We start from the raw sequence: 23,352 nt of genomic DNA on the forward strand, positions 1-23,352 counted from the left end.
CCCATCGGAAATATTTACTGGGAGAAGTTTTGACGCGTTAAATACTTATTTTCCCCGCTGTACGTACATAAAATGTCTCATTTAGTGTTGGCATTTTCAAAATCTATATATGCACTGAAAACATTCTGATAATCCCTGTGTTACTGCACTGTATACAACCCAGTAATGAAAGTTACCACTGTGACCATAAATTAGTATAAGAAGCACACCATCAGCATTTTAGAAGTTATTTAATTTATTATAGAAAAGGGAATAGCACAGCAAGATAAAGACATCTTTATCAGCTGAGAGTAGAAAATATGTATCAATAAGAGAGAGAGTACTGCTGAAGCTAGGTACATATTCTATAATTTTATACATTCATGCTCCTTCCAGAAAGATCTATTTAAATATGAGTTTTGCTAGCTGTTTACAATTCAACTTAAAAAGTATGAAGGTACATTTTAGCTAGCATTGTGGCCAGCTTTAACAGTTTTTTTCAAATGGTGGTAGTTTGGCAAAATCTTCATCAGGAAGTCGAGCTGAAGAGTCTGGGGCTGTAAAGATAACACAAACTTATTAATAAGCTGAGGAGTGTTTTTCACAATGGTTTTCCAACTCTGACATTGTCCGTGTTTGAAAATCCTGCCCTACTACTTAAAACCATGGTGGATGAAATACCATGAATTATAGTGTTTTCCTGAACAAGTTGAGTAATCATGGAAAAAATATGCGATGGAAATTAGAATTTACAATTCTGTGACATAAGGTACAGTTTGTCAAATTCAAGGCGCCCAGAGTCCCACTGTTCTTCACTGCATGCAGAGGCAGTAATGTGCAAAATTTCATAGGAACCTGCATCTGAATATGTTATTGCACATTCTGATTAAGTTAGCGGAGGGCTATAAAAACATAGGACCTTGCATGTTTGAGCTTCAATGTATGCTTGTATGTACTATGTATTACATAAAGTGTGCTCTTGCACACAGCATGGTTGAAAAGACAATTACTTTTAATATTTAGTACATGTGCTGTAGGAGCTTTTGGACATGAAAGAAATGCTTCAAAGACAGGCTAGATCTGGGATAACATAAACATGACCAAAATGTGTAACCATTCAGAGCAGGGTTTTACCATTTTGTAATATGTCACAAACAAGTTTAAGGCAGGAATATTGAGATAATCTGCTGTTGTGTCTCTTTGGCAGCAGTATTGGTCTACTGCTCAACTCCTTAGGCTTTAAATAACCATTTGCCTAAAAAGCATTACATACAGTCTAAAATGTATGAAATTAGCAAGACAGGTCTGCTATTGAAACCTGCCAGCACAAAGTAAATATCCACATACAGTATTATGTTCATCAGAAGGATAATGAGTAGGTTTTTGAAACTTTTAAGAAATGAACTACCCAGAATTTTTAAATGCTTAACCAATGAGTTAAATAAAACACCTATCTTACAGTCTCAACAGGAAAACCTAGATTTAAATGGTCCATCTAAAAGCACAAAATGTGATGGAATGCTGTGGCACCTGTGGTCTCTCGGTCTGAACCCGCCTCATACATCCAGAGCCATAGATGACCGTGTTCTCAGGTATGACTTCGCAAGTGTTGACCTGACAGAAGGCTCCAATAATACAGCCACTGGTGAGGATCACATTCCTACCGACGTCAGCTAGACAACAAAATAAGAAGATATTTGATACGGTGAGTGACTTTATTAATCTGAATGTTCCATCCTACTCTGCGGACCAAAGTTGCAAACATCCCACCTTTGGATTCAATCACGTTGTTGTCCCCGATTTTCAGGGCTTGTGATACTGTTGGGTGCCAGCTAAGGCAACAATTTGATTTTTGACAGTTATGATTCATGTAATGTTTACATTATTAAAACATTTGACTTATTGAATAAGACTGGTCAAGCAAGTCAAAAGGATACCACAGCCAACTTCAAATACATTGTTCATGCCAATGGTCATTGTCTTTGGTTCCACTTCAGACTCTGGTGTGATGTTTTCAGGATAACTGTAGGGCAGAACAAACACGCTTGTAATTATCATGATGGAGTCATGGATCATTTCATAACAGAGACAGCCCATATGCAAAGATGACCAATCATATATGTGTAACATTGATATAGGCCTACATGTTATACTTTGAGGTACACGGAATCTTAAATTACCCATTAATAATCAGAGCTTGCTCCTCGATCAAATTGCCCTCTCCAATCACGATGGGTCCTGCCTCTGCAATGATACGAGCTTTAGGGTGGACTACTGTCCTGGAGCCTGAGGAAACAGATTATTTAAAAAGTAAGTTAAGTTAAATTAACCCAAACTTGTAGAATTAGTTTCAAGTCTAATCCGATTTGCAAAGCAACGCCTTAATTGTATGATTTCTCAGCTACACTGTAGGCTGTAGCATCTTTCCTGCATGTGAAATTAGTCGAAATGGGTTTCGACTAATCTGCACAATGTGTACTGCTATGTCTTACTCCAGATGGCCTCTCTCCTCATAAACATATAGTCCTGAGGATGGATGAGGCTATTCTGACAGTCAACAATGAGCTGGACCCTGAGGTGGTGGATTCCTGGATGTCAGACAGATGCTTTCTCACACACACCAAATATTCTTGAGGTAACGTTATTTGAGGTAACGTTAATGAAATGCAAGTTTTGTCAAGTCAGCTGTGACTCACGGTACTTGGAAGTAAGCAAAAGCGACATAGCTTACCTATAGTGACATCTCCTCTTATTTCACTTTCAACGCAAACTACGGCTCCAGCGGCTATTTTGACACTAAAAAAAAACGAGAGAAAAAAGGTTGACAATGTTAAGCTAACGTTGCTAGCTAGCCAATTCGCTAACGTTAGCCCTCTAAACTAACGTTAGGTAACGTTACATGGTTACTTCATGGTGGATTTGTTTGTTACAAACTTTTAGCTTAGCGGTTAAACATCAATATTGGACTAACATTAATATTACCTTTTCTGATTATTTTGTTTATCTGCCATTGTGATAGATTAACTCCAGTGGGAGGTGCCGTTAATTCACTCGATTATCGATTTAGAGTCCTTGTTATCAAAGCGTATGCGTATGCGCATGCGTCAGTTGTCAGATGTCTGCTATGCTCTGCTCTGGTGACGCTTACAGGCCATGATGATTATCCATGGATGTATAAGCATAAAATCTGATTATTTAAAGATGGAAAGAGTATAGCTCATTTGAAAAACTTGGTCAGGAGGAGACACTTTTAAACACTTATGCCAGCTATTTAAAATATGGGTTTAAATAATGTTACAATACACAGTAGTAATAATAATAATAATAATAATAATAATAATAATAATAATAATAGATAAAAAGAGACAATATCACATAAACCAAGTCTATAAAATGGGTTTTAGCATAGACTAAAAATAAAGTTTTAAGAGGTAATTGGGGCCAAATTGACCATAGCAACAGAGTGTACAAAGGTTTCCAAGATCTTGTGTGGGATAAGTGCCTCAGTTATATAATATAATAAACTGTCAATTTACAGCACATGCAATAATTTGCAAAAGGATAAGGGCACAGATTGGTTCATCAAACATCACACGCTAGGTCAGCCTGTTATCGTAGCATAGTTACAATAACGTTAAGGTATTTAGCAGCAAGTTGAGGTGGTGATCCACTGAGGGCGACAAACAGGTAATGTTAACGTAATGTACTTTGACCCTCATCGCTCCCACTACAATGTCAAAACAAGAAAGGGTCGGAAGTGGCATCTGCTATGGCAAAAAGGAAACTGAAGAAGTCAAAAGACAAATCTTCAGTTTTAGGGGTAAAACCGGCAAGCCAGGAAGAAATGACACAACGAGAGAAATATATGTTTTCCCTTGCTGCCCTTGCTTTGGTTGTAGCCGTTTGCGCAGTACCACTGACAGCTGAAACATCTTCCTGTAAGTATCCAAGACTGTTGACCAGTGAAACCCTAGTTTATACAGTCAGCAGTATAGTGCTTTATAGCTAGGTGAGCTAAGCTAATTACTTAATGCCCAGTACAATTTGACAACACTTTCTTCCAATTATGTGTTTAAATCACCTTGCAGCAATGACGGTGGCTTTCACCAACCACTTGGAGATTTGCTACGTTATGTTGTTTAGCTAAGTCATGCCATTAGCTCGGGGCTAACTGTCGATAAACTCAAAACAGCACAAACTCAATGAACAGTTGACAGGCCAATAATGAGCTCCAGTCGTTTAAACTTCCCTCCTGTGGGTAGTTTACAGATTAATACAGCATGTGACCACGGGGCTCTGCAGCCAGAACTTCAGCCCTCTCACATGCTTTTCTCTACCAGGCAACAACTAAACTGACTGGCTGTAGCTTAGTTAGATTATTTTTGTTTCACTCTGGCTAACCATCTAGCAACCACAGCCTTTGGTATGGAATAGGATTTTCTCGTCCTTAACGATAGCAGTGAACCATAGGTTTTGAGGTAAGTAACAGAAAGCAAGATTCACCGCTGTAGCATCTGCAAAGGCATTGCAAAGCAACGCCCGCACTGTACGATTTCTCTGATTTACAACATGTCGGTCAACATAGAGTCAGGGAATCTATCCAGTGCAGTAGCAAACATAGTGCTTCTGATTATATGAATGTTGATCATAACGTCGCTTTAGTGAGCAGTGGCTTTACAGTTGGGTGTGGTCAGCTACATTGTAGGCTGTAGCATCTTTTCTGCATGTGGAAATGATTTGCTAATCGGTTTGGACTGATCTGCGCAATGTGCACTGCTAGAGTTAAGAGTAGCCCCCCCCCCCTCAGGGACCACAATGGAAATAAACCCCAGGGATTTATTGTGTTATCCTGACTTTTTTTCTGTCTTTTTTTTAATGTATGGTGCAAAGCTGTATCGTATCTTATAACAAAATGGTCGAATAAAATCAATCATGTCTTACTCCAGCTGGCCTCTCTCATCATAAGCATATAGTCCTGAGGATGGATGAGGCAGTTCTGACAGTCAACAATGAGCTGGACACTGAGGTGGTGGTGTCCTGGATGTCAGAGCGATGCTTTCAGGTACTCTCACACACACCAAATATTCTCCTCCAGTTGATTCTGTAGCTATATGACTTGTTTCAGATGAGGATAACGATGGATCGTGTTCGGATCTGGAACCTTGTTTCCTTGTGTGCTAGTGTTTGTACCAGCAGCTCGGGGTGGTACCCGCAGGGCCCGGTCCTGGTCAGCCCAGTTCAGTAGACTTTGTTGTGAGCACACAGCATGGAATTACACTACAGCTCAACAGCACCCCTGTTCAGCTGGAGCTCTGCACGTAAGTTAGAGAACACAGACATGTTTTAGCTATCTTGTTGATTTGCAATCTACATATACAAAATGAAAGATCCATAGAGTGACTATGAACACATAGCGTGTTATTTTTAATACCAGGGTCCCATTCCACTTTGGGGAGCACGGGAACTACTCTCTGTGGGTAAAAAATCTGAACGACTCTGCAGTGGTCAACTGCTCCGTAGTGACTGATGCAGACCCTGTCAACAGCTACTTACGTGAGTCTTGTACACATAAATGCATTCATAAGCATGTAGGACTTGGACATGTGTCAAGTGTTTTGACGCTATATTCCTCCCTGTCGCCCTGCTTTATAAACAAGATGCCAAATTTAAATAATGTTCCGCTCTCTCAACACACAGCGATCTTGGTAGCTTTTCTCATCTTTGCTGGACTGGCCTTGGCGTCCGCCATTGGAACAATAATATTAGGGTAAAGTTATTTATTATTTTTGTTCTTCTCTTGTTACTCCGTAAATCAGAAAATCTACAAAGTCATGTGTACATCTACAAACAAAATCTAATCTACATATGATGTGTTAAATTATGATTTCATTAGATTTAAATCACTTTGTTGAGATATTTGTCGCAGTGCTGTGGCGTAAACCTATCTTGCTGAGATTACTGCCAAGTACAGAGAGCCCCTGCTGCTGTATTCCTGTGTCTCAAGTGTATTATGGAATTACTCCTAAACTGATTGATTGCTTCTTGTCTAGACTTGATGTAGTGAAGGGTATCCTCTTCCGAATTGGCGGCTCCATGGAGACGGAGAGGCTCATCAACTCAGTGAGTGTTTGTGTAGAGGATATTCTTCCAACTACAAACTGTAGGACTTTATTTAGCCAGATGGTACTATAACTAAAATACAAACCAAATACCTTTTTTATTTAATAGGATTTGTATTTTAATTTTGCATTTTAAAAGCTCTTTGGAAGTTTGTTATGAAAAATGTGACATAACTAAAAAGTATTTTTTGTGATATATCTTTCAGGCGCTATTAACAGAAACTAATTAAAGGTGTTAGTGGAGAGTTTTACACGCTTTTTGAATGTAGCTTATAATTAAAAAAATATTGAATAGTAGCACAAAGTCCGTTCCAGGCTGCATGTGTCTAGAAATGTTTTCCAAAAGCGTATAATGGTCAAATCTTCAAGGGAATTTTAATTTTCATAACTTGTAACTGTGTGCAGAAGTGTGTATGATTCCAACATTGTTGATATCTAACTTTCATCATTCAGGAACTGGGCTCCCCTGGCAGGACAGTGTCACTAGTTGCTGACAACATCCTCCCTCCACCCCCCAGCCCCAGCAAGAGGCTGCGATCTCTGGACACATTCAGAGGGTAGACCCCTGCTGCTCAGCTTTCTAAAAAGAATGATCTTAACTGAGTTTACCACTTGGCCTGATCTGTCGTTCTACTGTATCATGTGATTCTCACTGCAGTGTGACATTTTGGCAGATGACTCGGGAATTGTGACTCATTAATGAGCCACTACTGATAATATTAACATGGATCCTGTGACTTAAAGATGTATCATTTGTATCACAGGGGTTTTCTTCCGAAAGTCAACCATTTAGCTGTGTGTCTGGGATATTTTAACTTTGATTAACTTTAACTTTGAAACAAATGTATCCATGTTTCTTAGCTTGTCTTCTTTGGTATAATTTCAATGTCTGCTGCATTTCCTCTGTTTCCTGTCAGTATCGCCTTAGTCATTATGATCTTTGTGAACTATGGAGGGGGACGATACTGGTTCTTTAGACACGAAAGCTGGAATGGTAATCCCCACTTGGTTCTACTTATATTTTATTTATTTTTAACCAAGTCACAAATTATTCACAGATCTTTGTAACGTACCGTGGTATTGTATTTGATTTTAATGCCTGTGTTTTCAATTTGTCTCCTTACAGGCCTTACTGTTGCAGATCTGGTCTTTCCTTGGTAAGCTTAATTTAAATTGTCTTCCCTTCCAAATCTTCGTACTGCAGATTACAGTTGACCCCACTCTTGAATTGGACAGTTATTTAAATACTAATTTCCATTTACACATTTAAGTAAATATAGTTTTTTTTGTCATAATAATGTCTCCAGTCCAAATGGTTTATCTATGTTTTAAGCCCCCAATGTCTCCTTCCAGGCAGAGCTGCCTGGAAGGCACTAGGATTAGGCAATGGTTAGGGTTAGGTGCCTTGAAGTCAACGGTCGGTCGCAGCGCTGCCTGGAAGGAGACGTTGGGGGCTTAAAACACCATAGAGCGTCCAAATGCATGTACTGAAAGAGCACCAGAATCATCAGTACCATTGTAGAATTTGTAGGTGTTCAAAAGGAGTTGATGGATTGGATCCATTAGCTGCCTTATTGCTTTAACCAAATAGTGTTTGACCATGTTACCTTTTGTGCTGGTATCATGTATTTCAAAGTGTTTTTTTGTATTTTTACTATTGGCTAACTCTGTCTACAAAAACAAAGTGTTGTTAAATACAGGTTTGAATTTTCTTCATGGCAGCTGGATTCGAAAAAGGGCTCGACACTAAAACTTCAACTATCTCTAAAGAGAATAAATAAATAATCATACTTGACTAAATGAACAAAATGTCATTTTCACCTCCCTCCTCACACTTAGTGTGTCCCTGCTTCACCAGGTTCGTGTTTATAATGGGGACATCCATCGCCTTGTCAATCAACTCCATGCTCCGCGCGGGCTCCACCCGCTGCTCTCTGCTGAGGAAAGTTGTGTGGAGGAGCCTGCAGCTCTTCATCATCGGTGTCTTCATCATCAACCCAAACTACTGCCAGGGACCATGTGAGTATATAAACACACTTATTTGATGTTGATTGTACAAACCATTTAGATGGTTAATACCCCATCTTGTTGGATACCGCTCCAAACTTTGACTTATTTCTTCCTTTCTTTCTTCTGTTTGCTTCTATGTTTCTCCCTGCATGTCTGCTGCTCACACTCAATCCTCATCCACTCCACAGTTTCTTGGGACAACCTGCGGATCCCTGGTGTGTTGCAGCGCCTGGCCTGCTCATACTTAGTTGTAGCCTGCCTGGATCTGTTGGTGGCGAGAGGTCATCTTGACATCCTTACAACGGTCAGCCAACAGCCCCATTTTACCCTCATTCTTTAACTTTCTATTAAGTGTTTAACTGGCGCAAGAGCTGCATCATATACAATTGCCATATCTACTGTGGATGCATAAAAGCATTACTATATTCTGAGTTGCTGGATGTGTTCCCTTGTTTACTTTTCTTTGATGTATTTTGAAGAAGAACAAGACATTGTTTGATTGAGGAGTGTCTGTCTATGTTCTCCAGGATGCTTTGTGGGGCCCTGGCCTTGATATCTTGCTGTACTGGCCAGCCTGGCTCTGTGTGCTTTTCTTAGAAATCATCTGGCTATGCATAACTTTCCTGCTTCCTGTGCCAGATTGCCCAACGTGAGTAAAACAGGGTATCTTTGTCTTTTTGTATCCATGTAAAAGAGAAATGCTCAGCATGCAATAAGGTTTTGACCACTTCTAAAAAACATATTTGTGTATTTTTTGTATGTGTTTGTATGTCTGAAATGCAACAGCAGTTCAGTCTGATTATCAGGCGATGCTTTACTAGTGTCTATATCACTACATTTTTTATTCAGACCCAGGTTTAAGATTTCTAAACATTTTCTGTCATTGGAATATATTTAGAGAATTGGATTAACAATGCATCATAAAGGAAATTATAAAATAATTAACAATTGGGTGGGGAAAAAGCAGCATCAAGATTTAAAGGTCCCATGACATGGTGCTCTTTGGATGCTTTTATATAGACCTTAGTAGTCCCCTAATACTGTATCTGAAGTCTCTTTCCCGAAATTCAGCCTTGGTGCAGAATTACAGCCACTAGAGCCAGTCCCACAATGAGCTTTCCTTAGTATGTGCCATTTTTGTGTCTCTAGCTATTGAGGAGGAGAGAGGGGGGGGCAAGGTGGAGGGTGGGGGTGGGGGTGTGGCCTTGACCAACTGCCACTTTTCTCGTTTTAAAAGGCATGATGTCTCTCTCCCATGGGTTGGCCAAATTCTCTGGGTGGGCAAAGCAGAGAAAGGGGAGGTGATCTTGCTTGTTATGACCTCATAAGGAGCAAGATTCCAGAACGGGTCATCTGAGCTTTCATTTTCTCAAAGGCAGAGCAGGACACCCAGGGCTCGGTTTACACTATCACCACTATTTCAAGCCAATTGGGGACCATGGGCAGGCTGGGGGAACGCATATTAATGTTAAAAAACCTCATAAAGTGAAATTTTCATGCCATGGGACCTTTTTAAATCACAATGGGCGCCTGGGTAGCTCGCCTGGTAGCGCCTGTGGCCCTTTGCTGTATGTCATTCCGCCTCTCTCTCCCCTTTCATGCCTAAGCTGTCCTGTCAAAAGATAAAGGCCTAAGATTGAAATCACAATTGATAAAATACCTTAAAATGTCATCCTTAGTTTTGTGTTTGTTTTGAAACCTTAACCTTCCTCTTGATACCCTTTATCCTACATCGATAACACTGACTTCCCCCGACTCTTCTGAACAGAGGCTATCTGGGTCCCGGTGGGATCGGGGACATGGGCCTGTATGCTAACTGCACCGGTGGCGCGGCTGGTTTCATTGACCAATGGCTGCTTGGAGAAAGCCACATCTACCAGACTCCCTCGTCACGGGTTAGTGCCCAGCAAGACAACCCAAACATACAGAGAGTACTCACATTTAGTCTTTTTATGACTTGGGATTTTAAGCTTGAGCTTACGTATCAGGTTTCTCTCTGAGAGGTCCGTGCACAGTTGCTAACCCTGAACATTCTGAAATGACAGGTGATATGAGGGTAAACTGTATTGTATTTACATGAATCCAATTCTGTTTCCATGTTAATGAAGGTGATTTATGCAACTCGTATGCCATACGATCCAGAAGGTGTTCTTGGCAGCATCAACTCTATCCTCATGGCTTTTCTTGGATTACATGTATGTAATGCATATTTTTCTGGTTCGCTCTTCCTTTTTGTCTCTTGCTTTTATTCATATTATTCGATTGTCAAGATTCATACTAATATAGCTTTTAATTGTCCCCTAGGCAGGAAAAATAATCTTACACTACAGAGATCTCCACACACACATAATGTCAAGATTTCTTATATGGGGTCTCTTGTTGGTACGTACAATAACTTGTTGTATCACATCTTATGCTTCTATAGCATGTTCACATGTGTATCAGTTTATTGGTACTTTGAAGTACATTAAATTAGTCTTTCTTTTTTTTTTTCTAAATAGGATCTCAGTGTCAATGTTTGAGTTCTATGCTACACATTTATTTCATTTTGTTTTTCCCTTGTAACATACAGGGAGTCATATCAGCAGCTCTGACCAAGTGTTCTACAGACCAGGGCTTCATTCCTGTTAACAAGAACCTATGGTAAAATTGCTTTTAAATGCACTTTGTGGAAGTTTTGGTCAGCGATTTCTTTTTAGTATCTGCTGACTGAATGTTTGAGGAAGTTGCTGCAGGGTAAGCAGTGAAACAAATTATAGGAGACATTGTACCACCTTATCTCTATCCTATCACTCTATCTTTGGTTCATAGGTCTTGTTTTTTAATGCATTTCTTATTACTTTAGTGTTGTAGGACTTTATTGTAGTTCTGATACTATTTCTTGTTCTACTGTATGGTATGTTTTTTTTTTTTGTGCTTACGGTCATTTATGTTTTGGTGGGCCAGTGACAATTTTCCAGCTTGGTGGACAACAAATGTTGTAGTCCCCACTATGTGAGTGAGATCCCTCTCCAACCTCACACTTTCTGGGTTTCCACATTTTTGTTTCATTTCTAGCCAGCTACCTCTCCCACCCTAAATATCAAACACACACATATTCATCAGAAAATGGAGTCCAAGAGTGTGACTAGCTCAAATTCTGAACTTTAGGCCAAAGTTTTCACCCATCCATGCTAGTGCTTGGGAGCATCAACACAGTCCGAAGTTGTTAACCTTCAGCACAAGCTAGTGCAAATTATTGCAGGGATTTTGTGGAGGCGTTGTGTCTTGCATGAAAGTTAGACAAGAGAGAAATAATAGAAAGTCTGCAAACAAATGAAATCTCCCCATAACTACAGGGATATCTTTGATACATATTTGCAGTAGCCTGCCTTCAACAATGCTGTATGTGTCTGTTCATTTCTAGGTCTCTGTCCTATGTGACAACACTGGCCTGTTTCGCTTATGTGCTGCTAGTGCTGGTCTACTACACAGTGGATGTGAAGAAGTGGTGGTCTGGAGCACCTTTCTACTACCCTGGTGAGCATTGCACTGTATTGTCAGATTTACACTCTCAGGGTTTTCCTTGTCGTTATAAGGTTTAGGTGCAGCACCCGAACCGTTTTATGCAGCACCTAAGCCGAATGAATGAATGTAACTAAAATACTTTTCACAGATGTATGGATTGTAGTTGGTTACCAGTGGACTTCTTTAGCTTTAAGTTTTGTCTTTACATTTTTTTGAGTGTTAATCATTTAGTATCTGCTCTAGCTTTTCCAACGTTTTAGACACATATGGTGATAACGCTCTAAAATAATAATAATAAAATGTAAAAAAAGACGCAGAACTACCACAAAGGGACACAAACCGACTACAAAAAGACACCAACTGACCACAGAGACCCAAAACAAGCCAAAAGAAAACAAAAATGATCAATAAGATACACTACACGACTACAAAGAGACAAAAACCCACAAAGAGACACAAAATGTATGGGGAAATTGCATTTTTGTATTCAAAGCCCCTGCCACCTATGCCATATGCGCACCTAAGTCTTCCACAAAGCTAGGGAAAACACTGCACTCAGGATCAGTAGTTAATTTTACATAGAGGTCAAGTGTTTGTGCCGATGTAGTTTAATAATAGAGCTTGTATGATTTATTAAGTCTACACAATCACTGATGTGTCTAACTTCTGTCTGTAAGGGAACAGAGAACTTAGATCTACCAAATTTACAACTTTTAAATTCACTCTTCACTCTGACTTTTGTGATTCCAGGTATGAACTCCATCCTGGTGTATGTGGGCCATGAAGTGTTTGAGGAGTACTTCCCCTTCCGTTGGCGAATGGCCAACAGCCAATCCCACACCGAGCACCTCACCCAGAATCTCGTGGCTACTTTGTGTTGGGTCTTCATCTCCTACATGCTCTACAGAAAGAAAATTTTCTGGAAAATTTAGAAGCGGAACCCCTGATCCCCCTGATGGGACATTCACACAACAATACCAGAGGACATTGTTTACATCAGAATTGCTGGAGTTAAAATCTGAAAACATTTGGAAAGCGGGAAACAGGAGACTGATTTATTTTGTCAAAACAATGGTGGTTCTCTGTCTCTGAACATATGTTGGTTTCTTCTTTTAAACGGCACATCTTTTGGGGGTGGGGGGGTTTATTTCTTTTTCATTTTCAGTCACTACTTTATAGGACCATACAACAACACTTTTTTCAAAGATCTTCACATATGAAGCAGCTCACCTCTGCCAAATATCTTAACTGACTCAGGAACTACTTGTCCAAGAATATTTTGAGAATTTGATACTATGAACACTGACATTGTTAATCTGTTTTTTGACACTGTATAGAAGCTGGTTTTCATTCCTCATCTGATAGCACAGACTACAGCAGCAGGGTGTTGAAGGAGAGGTTTAATAAGCCTGTGTTAACTTCCCCTTGAGAGAATCCCTGCTGCCAGCAGCCTTGTATAAGTACTGTTGCATTACTTTGAAAACTGAAGTGGGTTTTTGTGAGATTGACTATCCAAGAGCAAAGGAATGAACATTAAATGATGTAACCATCAAGCAAAAAGGCTACCAAGAATGTGCTGTGATCTTTCGCAATTGCACACTGTAAATGAAGGTGATATTTCAACAAGGAGGAAACACTATGTTGTTGTTTTTTTTAAATAAGACCGTTAAACATCTGCAATATATCATTCCTTATTCAGTTCTCTGTTTTTCATTTGCAATCCTCTGCTCCCCTCGCTCAGCAAGTGTCCAGTGATGTGTCATATGATGCAGCATGTCATCGAGTGCTGGTTGGGAAGTGAAGGAGGGCATGTCGGATGACCCATTGGAGGTTGCCTGATTTGCATTTTTGTCAATGCAGAAGCATGCATGTGTATGACTTTATCTTAAAAAAACAGAAGTCACAGAACTGAACTTTTTTATTTTGTTACACATACCCCTTCTTACATTAGAATTAGTTTTCTTTCTCTTGCCAAAAGTTTGCTCTTTGTGAGTCGGCATTTCTTTCCCTCCATTTTGTTAAATGTTTCACGAGTTTATAGAAAGCAATTGGATTGTTGCCCATGTACAGTAGTTTAATTATGAGATTTATAAATATATATTTGATGATGTCTTATCTCATCATCAGACTGTTGTCATTACTCCCACACTACTGTATAAATGTTCTCCCTTCTATGATTGGCAGTTATAATTAATATTACTTTTATTAACACATTTTGCTAAATCATGTTAAATCTGTAGAACATCTGAAAGCTGTAAGAGATTGTGGAACACTTGTTTATCTAGTACTGTCTAAATTTATGAAATTCATTTTGCTTTTTGCTAACTTTTATACATTTATTTTTTATATTCACCATTTGAAAATATGTTAATGTAATAAAACATTTAAAAAATATTATTGCTGTTTGAGTTTGAGGGTGAGTTTTATTGTAATTGTTCTAATAACTTATTTCTGATCAGGCCTTTAAAGCAAGGGGGACATTTTATTGATTTTCTAAGAATAATAGTTGTATAAAGACCATGAAAAGACTTTATATAAGAATATATTATATGTTACAGTTCATGGAAAACGTATGTTCAAGCTCTGTTACCAGCTTTTCAACGTAGAGAGGTGTATGTCAGTTTGCTTTATTGCTCAATAAGGCGTGGGAATCGAGTTACAGTGTGGGTGCCTTGTGAAAAAAAAAAAAAAGCAAGTTGTGATAGTGCCTGTTCGTCTCGCGATACAATTGGTTGAGTTTTAGTCATGTCTATTGTGAGAGTTTTTGCGTTCTCGCGCGGCTTTGTAACTTTCCCACGCCTGCTGTTTTGGCGTCTGCCCTCTGCCCGTCGCCACTCCCTCCCCCCTCTTCTCACCCCTCTGCACCTCCCCCTTTTCTCTCCCTGCTTTTCCTTCCAGTCTGGTTCTTCTGTTGGCTTTGCAGAGGGCTGGGGGAGGGATCTCGCGATTGTTGGACTTTTTTTTTTTCGGGGGATGGTGGGCTGGGGGGGGGGGAGTTATTTGGAAGATGGCGCCCGTTGTTACGAGGTAAGTGCTAAAATTCAAAGCATAATGAAATTAAAAAAGTTTTTCTTGTGGTGAACCGTTGCCAGTTTGTAGTGTTTTTGGGTGATGTATTTGGATGTTAGGAGTGTTGCTTGGTCTCAGTAAGCTTACCCCACACAGTGCTACTTTGTGACTAGATGTGGGGTCAGTTGTGCTAAACTATTCTTCGTAGTTTCTCTGCAATTTGTCGAGTTTTCGTACAATATTGACTCTGTTTCAGACTATTTTAGAAACGTTTTGTCAGTCAAGTCAACTGTTTTGCTTTTTGACTGAAGTACGTTACTTATTCTGTTTCTATTTAATTTGTGTTTCAACTAGTTGAGCTCAGCAACAATGTCATATATTTACAAACTACTCCGACTGCAACATTGTTAACGTAACATTTCATTAAAGTCATGGCACAGTGTTGCTAGATTATTTAAGCAGCATCCTCTGTACTAAGCTATTGGTTCAATTTAATTTTCCTCACTAAAACGTAGCTAAAAAAGAAAATGGTCAGTTCATAGTGTTACCATTGTACTGTTAAACGTACATTATTACAGTATGTACATTAGCAACATACCAAGTCTAAAAACAAGAGGCAAAACCATCTTATTGCTCTTACACCTTTATCGGAGTTGTTAACACTGTGATAAGTGCCCCTGCATTACAGATGTCATTGACATTGTGCACTTTGTCACTCAGTTTTTCACCCACTTTCAGTCAAGCTTGTTTTTTTGTTTTTTTTATCTCTGCTACATTACCCCAGCACTAAAACCATGAGTAAGCACCTGACTTTGCACCCTGATGTTTTTTTGTTTTTCAGGAAGTTTGGTGAGCGACCTCAGCGTTTGACAAGGTAGAGAGAAACATAGGCACCTCTGCACAGTGCACACAACTCATAACATTTGAATCAGTGCAGAAAATTAAGTGAAAACATTTTTGATTGAAGTAGATGTTAGAACAATTTTGTTCTGTCAGTGTTAACACGTTTTCCTACTTTTCAGGGAAGCTATGAGGAATTACTTGAAGCACAAAGATGATCAAACAGTGCTCATACTACATGCAAAAGTTGCACAAAAGTCATATGGCAATGAAAAAAGGTTTGTGTGGGACTGTTTAAAAAGCTGCGTAATTTGAGTTTGTGTCTGTTTGATGGAGAAGTCTCCACTGTTCAAAACTGAATTGGATGTTGTTGTTTTTTAACCTCTGTTTGTGTCAATTAGGTTTTTCTGCCCTCCACCGTGTGTCTACCTGATGGGCAGCGGCTGGAAGAAGAAGTTAGAAAATATGGAGAAGGAGGGTTGTACAGAGCAGGAGGCCCAGCCATGTGCATTCATTGGGATAGGCAACAGTGAGCAGGAGATGCAGCAACTCAATTTGGAAGGGAAGGTGAGTAGGCATTTACAATGACACAGTACTGCTGGATTTTAATTATGTTTCACTGTGATGGTGTTGGTAATCTCATTCTAGCAATGAACAAGGTACTTTTTATTTGATCTGCTTCACTACTGATGAACCACAGCATGAAAAGTAAAGCTGCTTTGCAGTTTGATCATATCCTCTTTTTTTTTGTCCCTGCAACTATGCTATAACTATGTTATGTTCTTGCATGTCCTTGTGTTTTCTTATTACAGCAATGCCACTAATGAACCTTAGTTTTCTTAGAAGGTAACAAAAGGGCACAAAGAAACACACAGGCAACCCCCTCCCTAACCTGTACCTTGTCATTGCATTAGCACTTCTGCACAGCTAAGACACTGTATATCAGTGACTCAGATAAAAGGAAACACTTCATGCTGACTGTGAAGATGTTGTATGGGAACAGCGCCAACATAGGAGTCTTCCTCAGCAAGAGGATCAAGGTCATCTCCAAGCCATCTAAGAAGAAACAGTCCTTGAAAAATGCAGATTGTGAGTTGCAGGATGTGTCTACACACACACATACACAGTAACGCATGGAAAGGCAGCTGTATGGTTTCAGACACACACTGACACTTCTCTTTCTTCTTTTAACCTTTTTTCTTCCTCCCCAGTGTGCATCGCTTCAGGGACTAAGGTGGCATTGTTTAACCGTCTGCGTTCCCAGACGGTCAGCACCAGGTATCTTCATGTAGAGGGGGGGAACTTTCTTGCCAGCTCCCAACAGTGGGGAGCCTTCTACATCCACCTCTGTAAGTCTTTATCTGGGTTTCATTTTTCTTCCTAATCTTTTGTTCCCATTTTATTTCATCCTCTGTGGTCATTTCCATGGTTTCCATTTTTATTGATATTGATCTTGATTGTTATCTTTTTACATGACTCCCTTCACTATTCAGAGCCTATTTAAAGGTAGAAAGGAAGTTATTGACATTGTTTTTGTGTTCTGTGTCATTTTGTTTAGTGGATGATGAGGAGTCCGAAGGAGAAGAGTTTGCTGTGAGAGATGGCTATATTCACTATGGCCAGACGGTCAAATTGGTCTGTTCTGTTACTGGCATGGCCCTGCCCAGACTGGTATGCATTGGTCTACATCAAGTCATGACACCACTGGTGTACTAAACTGTACACGTGTTTGTGTTAGTTTGCACATATGTACATTATTTGTAGGGGTGGGAATCACCAGAGGTCTCACAATACGATATCATCACGATACTTATGTCACCATACGATATTATTGCGATTTTAAACATATTGCAATATTCTATTTATCGCAATTTATTACCTTTTTTCCAACTTCAAATTTTTTCCAATTTCAAAATATGTCTCCAAAAGGAAATTTTTTCAACATCTGTTTTATCTAAAAAGATATTTCTCTGTTTGTTCATCTCACTTCAATTTTGTTGCTGCAAAATGGGATTGTCAAGCAGACAAACTGACCAACACACATATATAATAATAGATCGATACTTGGCATCTGTGTATCGATACAGTATTGCCACGGAAAATATCACGATATTATGCTGTATCAATTTGTTTTCCCCCACCCCTAATTTTTTGTTCCTGTGTATTTATGAATGGTGTGTTTGCCTCAATTCCTCAGGTCATTCGCAAAGTGGACAAGCAGGCTGCATCAATGGATGCAGATGACCCAGTGTCCCAGCTTCACAAGTGTGCCTTCTACCTGAAAGATACAGACAGAATGTATCTCTGTCTCTCACAGGAGAGGATCATCCAGTTCCAGGTTCGCAATCACACAAACACACACACACACACACACACACACACACACACATACACACATAACTAGTAACAAAGTGTCAGGTTTTTATTCCAGCAATTCAGCCCCCAGTATAAAAAATAGTGGGGCGGCTCTGACCTCTACCCTGAGGAGCTTTTTTAGTTTGAAGGACAAAAAAAATCACCTCATTTGCATATTTATTTATTTTGGATCCAAATATTGAAATTGTGGATGACCTTGTTTGTTTTTTAAACAAAAGAACATACTGTCATGTTTATTTTTGAAGAAGATATCTGTGTCTTTAGAAGGGGTGGTCATCCGATATGGGTCAACTTTGAGGGCCCCTGTCTCCTGAATGGTTGGTCATTCAGGTTAATCAAACAACTCCTATAGGTTAACATGTAGCAAAACATTTGTTCTAATCGAATGGGGTGAGGTCAGAAAGTGATAGATTTTTGACAGAATGACCCTCTTCCCACTGTGCAACTCTATTAATCAAACTCTGTGTAAAGTCCGATATTATGAGCTCACTTTTTTTTTTAAATGTAGCTTATTTTGTTAAATAACAAATAAGGTCTTTTTGTAGAATTTTTTTTTTTTAATATTACTGGAAAGTAAGAGTGGTATGTTACTTTATGTTGGTAGCTTTTAACAAAGCTGTTATTATTATGTTTCTGCCTGTAGATAGCAGAATATTAACTTATGTAGGTATGTCGTGTAAGGTATGTTTGGTAAAATTAGTACCCACATGAAAGGTCTACCCATTCATGTTAATGGGCAAGAGAAGAGTCTAAACTTTGCCTTTGTCATTGGAAAGCTCCTGCTGGACATTACGATAGTTTAATCAAGCGTGTTTTTCCCCTTTTTAATATAAAATTAGGAAGTGAAATGTATTTCTATGTTGTTGTTTTTCTCACTCCAGGCAACACAGTGCTCCAAAGAGTCTAACAAGGAGATTGTTAACGATGGCGCTTCCTGGACTATCATTAGCACTGACAAGGCGGAGTACACCTTTTATGAGGGTATGGGCCCCGTCCCCACACCGGTCACACCTGTCCCTGTGGTGGAGACTCTGCAGGTATGCATGCAACCTTTCCTGTTGAATATTAGCTTGTTATGCGTTTGATCAGTAAACAGTGTGCAATTCTGGTTCCTCCAACTACTTCCTCTTTTAGTTTTTACTCAGAATGTAGGGGCCTTTTTTAAAGATATAAAACCTTTTTTGTATGTCTGTGTCAAGTTAAACGGTGGAGGAGATGTGGCAATGTTGGAGCTTACAGGACAGAACTTCACCCCTACCCTCCGAGTGTGGTTTGGAGATGTAGAGGCTGATACCATGTACAGGTGAGTGTTTATATCTGTGTGTGTGACCACTAGTGTGTGAAAGAGCTGGGCAATATGATGATATTTTTGACCAAATACCTCAATATCAATACCTCAACAATATTATAGTGTTGACTATTGGTGCTTTCACAAAATATTTACCCAATGAGATTTTTGATAAATAACCATCAGTAATGTGGACATAATGAGTGGGTAAAGGCAAATAATAGAACAGTTACAACAGTCTGGTAAGTTCAGAAAATAACATCACTTTACTCTAATGCAGCCTTACCAGACTGTTGTAACTGTTCTATTATTTGCACTTAGTCATTATGTCCACATTACTGATGATTATTTATCAAAAATCTCATTGTGTAAATATTTTGTGAAAGCACCGATAGTCAACACCACAATATCGTTGTGGTGTTGATATCGAGGTATTTGGTCAAAAATATCTCTATTCTCCCTATCGCCCAGCCCTAGTGTGTGATTGCTCAAATGCTCAAACCTTGTCTAATCCGTCTGTCCCCTTAGATGTGGAGAGAGCGTCCTGTGTGTGGTGCCGGACATTTCCGCCTTCAGGGAGGGCTGGCGTTGGGTGAGACAGCCGGTTCAGGTCCCGGTCACGCTGGTCCGCAATGACGGAGTCATCTACGCCACCGCTCTCACCTTCACCTACACCCCTGAACCAGGGCCCCGGCCCCACTGCAGTGCTGCTGGGGCCATTCTGCGGACACATAGCATCTCTTCGTCGTCACCAGCATCTTCATCCTCACCATCATCCTCGTTGGGCGGGCTCGGGGATGGCCACGGGGCTTACAACAGTAGTGACTCGGGCTTGTCCTCAGCGGCGTCAGCCATGTCGGTGCTGTCATAGTAATACTTGCTCTCTTATAGATGTTTTTGTACGTGTGCATTGAATGACTGAGTGTGGAAATGTGTGCATGTACTTGTGAGCCAAAGAGGCTCATGGACCTGTGAAGAATTGCACACAGACTCGGAAACTCTTCATCAAAGAGAAACTGTGATCATCAAAGCTAAAGGGAGTTGGAAAAAGAGAATGCTTGGGATAGCTGAATACTCTCTGTAGCTCCCTCTCCTGGTTTGTTGTGGACATGTCAAAAGACCTTGATATTCAAGATCTTCACCTAAGAAGACGAATCTGCCACGTTACTCTCACAACAACCTGATTTGTACAAGAACCGTTTAGTTTTTTATATGCCTGTGGGTTTGGAAGCTATTTTCACTACGCTCTCTTTTTACCAAGTTCATGTTTTTACTGAAAAGCTTGTTGATGGTTATGTGCAAGGGGAAAAAAAAACATATATAGATAGTTTTTACGGACCAAGGAATATTATATTATTTTATTCATATTATATTTTATATGCTTTTGCCGAGGTACATTTTGACATTTTTTATATGATACTGCATAGTAAGTTCACTTTTGTTAACCAAATTGAATTTCTCATGTTGTTGGCTCCTTATTGAGTTTTCTAAGTTTTCTTTTAGGTCATTGGCCCGATCAGTCCCAAAACCTTCCCCAACTTTCAACGTTTTTAATGAGTGTAGTGATTGTGTGTGATAATTTGTGATACACTATCAATGTATTCATGGAGACCAAGGCCTGTGTTTTCTAATCAGTGTGCTGTTTTTGTATCGGAGTGATTTAACTCAAATCTAAACATAATCAGTGGCTGTTTTACCATGGCTACGTGCACAGCAGGGTATCTTATTACACAGTGGTGAAGCTGAATTGCAGTACTCTTATACGTTTATGTAAATTACTACTATGTCAAGGAACAAAGAAGGAAAGTTAGAACTAATATCTGTCTAATCATGTTAAAGAATTCATTCTGTGCACGTCAGCCATTTTGTTTATGGGGGGGCCTTAAATTTCCTTTTTAATGTGTGCTTATTAGTTGGAAGAATAGCTTTAACATTGTCGCCTTGTAGCTCGTATCGCTGTCCTCACAGTCCACCTAAACTCAGCAATGTCACGTTGGGATTGAGCCTTGTTGAATCTGGTTTTGTCAAATATTGCATCGGGACTGCAAATGCAGTAGTCAAACTCATTTTAATGCAATCAGCTGTGGTTGTGCTTTGGGTTTTATGCGATGACGTGATGACTTGTATAGATTCAAACTCCTCGTTTGTTCTGCCTCTCTCTACCTACCTTGTTCAGCAGGTTGAACATAATAATGTAACTTTGAACTGACTTACTAAACTAGTCAGTTGCCTTAAAAACCTACCCTGGAAATCCAGAGTTCTCGCAAGAGCACAATTTGAATTTGCTCAGCGAGTCACTCTGGCATTCAGTAATGACGCTCATTATCTATGCCCTTGTAACCGAGCTGCACCAATCACATCGGTGTAAATGATATAGGCGGACCAGAGGCGAGCTAAACAGTTGACGACATGCTGCGATGTCGAAAGTCATTTAGTAAACATTGCCAGATGGTTACGGATGAACACCAGTTGTTTGAAAAGAATTTGGCCGCTACAATGAACGAGTTCGACTTGGCTTTTTCTCTAAAAGAGGAACAGAAGACGGCGCTCAAATCGTTCCTTTGCAAGAAGACGGATACGGCAAGAGTTTAATCTACCATTTAGCTCCGCTGCTAGCTAAGCGTATGGGGCTCTGGGTACATCACCCCATGTATTGTTGTGATTGGTCGTAGTGTTATCCAATTGCGTGCAGTGAGATTTTCAAATTCATGCTTGGTGCCGCCACTCGAGTTGGGCCATTTTCATTTATCATTGCCAGACCCTTAATCTTTCGGATTTGGGTCTGGATTTCCAGGCTATTAAAAACCACTACCCACAGTATTTGTGTTGCTTAAAATACCTTACAAATGACCATCACGCTTTTTGTATCATATTGTATATCATGTTCAAAAATTGAGTTTCAAGTAAATGTGGTAGGTTGGCCAGCTTACTTCCTGTTTTCATGACAATTATGTGAATCACTTAATTTCTTGCATATGTGTTTTCAGCATGCCTGCAAAAAAGTTTATGGTTGTGTAGCTTAGTATTTCCACCATAACAATCCAGAGACACCTCTTTGTGGCACCATCGATTCCCATCAAAACAACATTCTCCATCATTTTCTTTTCGTTCTCTCTGTATACAATAGTCAGATTGCTAGATTATCTGATTCAGGGTTTTATACCAATTTAGTTTCTGCAGCTTGCTAAAGGAGTATTTCAACAACATTGGAAGTTGTCTGGTTCTGCAGATGTGTAGGGATGTGGCATTCATCAAATCTGCGCTCGTTCAAAATGATTGAAATGTTTACCACTGCACTGCCCAGACATGATACTTAATCTACCCTTTTAGTTTCTTCTTTGTGTCTGTGTGTGTTCAGTCAAGGCACCATGTACTACACAATATCTACAAGGCCAGATGTGATGTTAGTTAGTACAGTCATAAAGTCAACTGTGAGCTAACTGCAACATGAGGATTTCCATGGCTCTTGTGTTTATGGAACAGGTTTGTTTACTTTCATATCACTCCTTTTTTCAATGGTCTTTCCCTATATGATGACATACCTTCATCTTTTCAGTCTGGTGTATTACTCTTTCAATATTAAATCAATCTGCCAAGGTTATCCAGTAAAAGGTCATGAATAAAAACAAGCTCAAGCTGAATGGCACTCATATAAGTGTTGTAGTGACTATGAGTATTTTTTATCGCTTTTGTCTTCCTTTCTGTCATCATTAATGAGCAGAGTAGGAGCTAACTGACTAACGTTAGATGCAATCATGTAACTAGAGATGGTCTGATACCGGCTCCGATACTGCCTAAAACGCTGGTATCGGGAAGTACTGGAGTTTATGCAGCGTTCCGATACCACATAATAAAGCCCTAAAGAAAATCTACGTTAAAGTAGTTAATTTCTGTTCTTTTTCAGTTATAACTGACTGTCAAACTGGATAATCAAAGAAAGTTCTGGGGCATTCATTGTTTCTGTTTGTTCATGTTTTACAAAGAGTTTAACCTGAGCCAGACAGACAACAAAGATAGAAATCATATCGCATCCATACAGGGATAGTAGTATACAGCTGTTAAAAAATAATAAAATATATGACACACTGGTATCGGATCGGTACTCGGTATCGGCCGATACGCAAGTTCAGGTATCGGAATTGGTATCGGACCATCTCTACATCTAACATACTCTACTCAGAACCTGCAGAGGCCTTATTGGACACGTGCCACTTGGGCATGCTG

At 39.6% G+C, this 23,352-nt stretch overlaps 3 protein-coding genes across 6 annotated transcripts; 2 read left to right on the top strand and 1 right to left on the bottom strand.

Moving 5' to 3' along the window:
* Positions 1-214: 214 nt before the first annotated feature.
* LOC120547284 (dynactin subunit 6-like) lies at positions 215-3,095 on the bottom strand. Its single transcript, XM_039783113.1, has 7 exons — positions 2,962-3,095; positions 2,711-2,775; positions 2,160-2,265; positions 1,917-2,002; positions 1,750-1,797; positions 1,510-1,652; positions 215-536 (listed from the first exon to the last, which is right to left on the bottom strand). Exons 1-7 carry the CDS (start codon positions 2,988-2,990, stop codon positions 444-446), a joined length of 570 nt encoding a protein of 189 aa, XP_039639047.1. The 5' UTR covers positions 2,991-3,095; the 3' UTR covers positions 215-443.
* Positions 2,496-13,790, top strand: hgsnat (heparan-alpha-glucosaminide N-acetyltransferase). 3 transcript variants are annotated; one of them, XM_039780890.1, is made up of 18 exons: positions 2,496-2,614; positions 4,926-5,041; positions 5,161-5,297; positions 5,414-5,532; positions 5,677-5,746; positions 6,030-6,099; positions 6,552-6,655; positions 7,016-7,092; positions 7,225-7,255; positions 7,957-8,117; positions 8,297-8,412; positions 8,636-8,757; positions 9,877-10,003; positions 10,217-10,303; positions 10,413-10,490; positions 10,681-10,751; positions 11,515-11,627; positions 12,366-13,790. In XM_039780890.1, exons 2-18 carry the CDS (start codon positions 4,961-4,963, stop codon positions 12,545-12,547), a joined length of 1,746 nt encoding a protein of 581 aa, XP_039636824.1. In that variant the 5' UTR covers positions 2,496-2,614; positions 4,926-4,960; the 3' UTR covers positions 12,548-13,790. The 3 variants fall into 3 exon arrangements, with proteins under 3 accessions (XP_039636824.1, XP_039635260.1, XP_039636070.1); XM_039779326.1 differs by lacking the exon at positions 2,496-2,614 and adding an exon at positions 3,629-3,917; XM_039780136.1 differs by lacking the exon at positions 2,496-2,614 and adding an exon at positions 4,253-4,457.
* An 814-nt stretch (positions 13,791-14,604) lies between these two features.
* On the top strand, positions 14,605-22,783 carry LOC120548720 (recombining binding protein suppressor of hairless-like). 2 transcript variants are annotated; one of them, XM_039785476.1, is made up of 11 exons: positions 14,605-14,642; positions 15,466-15,498; positions 15,647-15,742; positions 15,866-16,031; positions 16,379-16,553; positions 16,676-16,813; positions 17,023-17,135; positions 17,662-17,802; positions 18,722-18,877; positions 19,040-19,143; positions 19,657-22,783. In XM_039785476.1, the coding sequence occupies exons 1-11, from the start codon at positions 14,623-14,625 to the stop codon at positions 19,997-19,999; spliced, it is 1,485 nt and encodes a 494-aa protein (XP_039641410.1). In that variant the 5' UTR covers positions 14,605-14,622; the 3' UTR covers positions 20,000-22,783. The 2 variants fall into 2 exon arrangements, with proteins under 2 accessions (XP_039641410.1, XP_039642227.1); XM_039786293.1 differs by lacking the exon at positions 14,605-14,642 and adding an exon at positions 14,784-14,804.
* The last annotated feature ends 569 nt before the right edge of the window (positions 22,784-23,352 follow it).

This window comes from Perca fluviatilis, chromosome 1 (genome assembly GCF_010015445.1).
Source record: "Perca fluviatilis chromosome 1, GENO_Pfluv_1.0, whole genome shotgun sequence".
Taxonomy (NCBI): Eukaryota; Metazoa; Chordata; class Actinopteri; order Perciformes; family Percidae; genus Perca; species Perca fluviatilis.

Coding starts and splice junctions, on each gene's coding strand:
- LOC120548720 (XM_039785476.1), top strand. CDS start 14,623: ATGGCGCCCGTTGTTACGAG. Junction 15,499..15,646: donor CGACCTCAGCGTTTGACAAG/GTAGAGAGAAAC, acceptor CCTACTTTTCAG/GGAAGCTATGAGGAATTACT. Junction 15,743..15,865: donor TCATATGGCAATGAAAAAAG/GTTTGTGTGGGA, acceptor TGTGTCAATTAG/GTTTTTCTGCCCTCCACCGT.
- hgsnat (XM_039779326.1), top strand. CDS start 3,749: ATGGCAAAAAGGAAACTGAAGAAGTCAAAAGACAAATCTTCAGTTTTA. Junction 5,298..5,413: donor GTTCAGCTGGAGCTCTGCAC/GTAAGTTAGAGA, acceptor TTTTAATACCAG/GGTCCCATTCCACTTTGGGG. Junction 8,413..8,635: donor ATCTTGACATCCTTACAACG/GTCAGCCAACAG, acceptor TATGTTCTCCAG/GATGCTTTGTGGGGCCCTGG.
- LOC120547284 (XM_039783113.1), bottom strand. CDS start 2,990: ATGGCAGATAAACAAAATAATCAGAAAAG. Junction 2,776..2,961: donor AAACAAAATAATCAGAAAAG/GTAATATTAATG, acceptor GTTTTTTTTTAG/TGTCAAAATAGCCGCTGGAG. Junction 537..1,509: donor TTCAGACCGAGAGACCACAG/GTGCCACAGCAT, acceptor TTATCTTTACAG/CCCCAGACTCTTCAGCTCGA.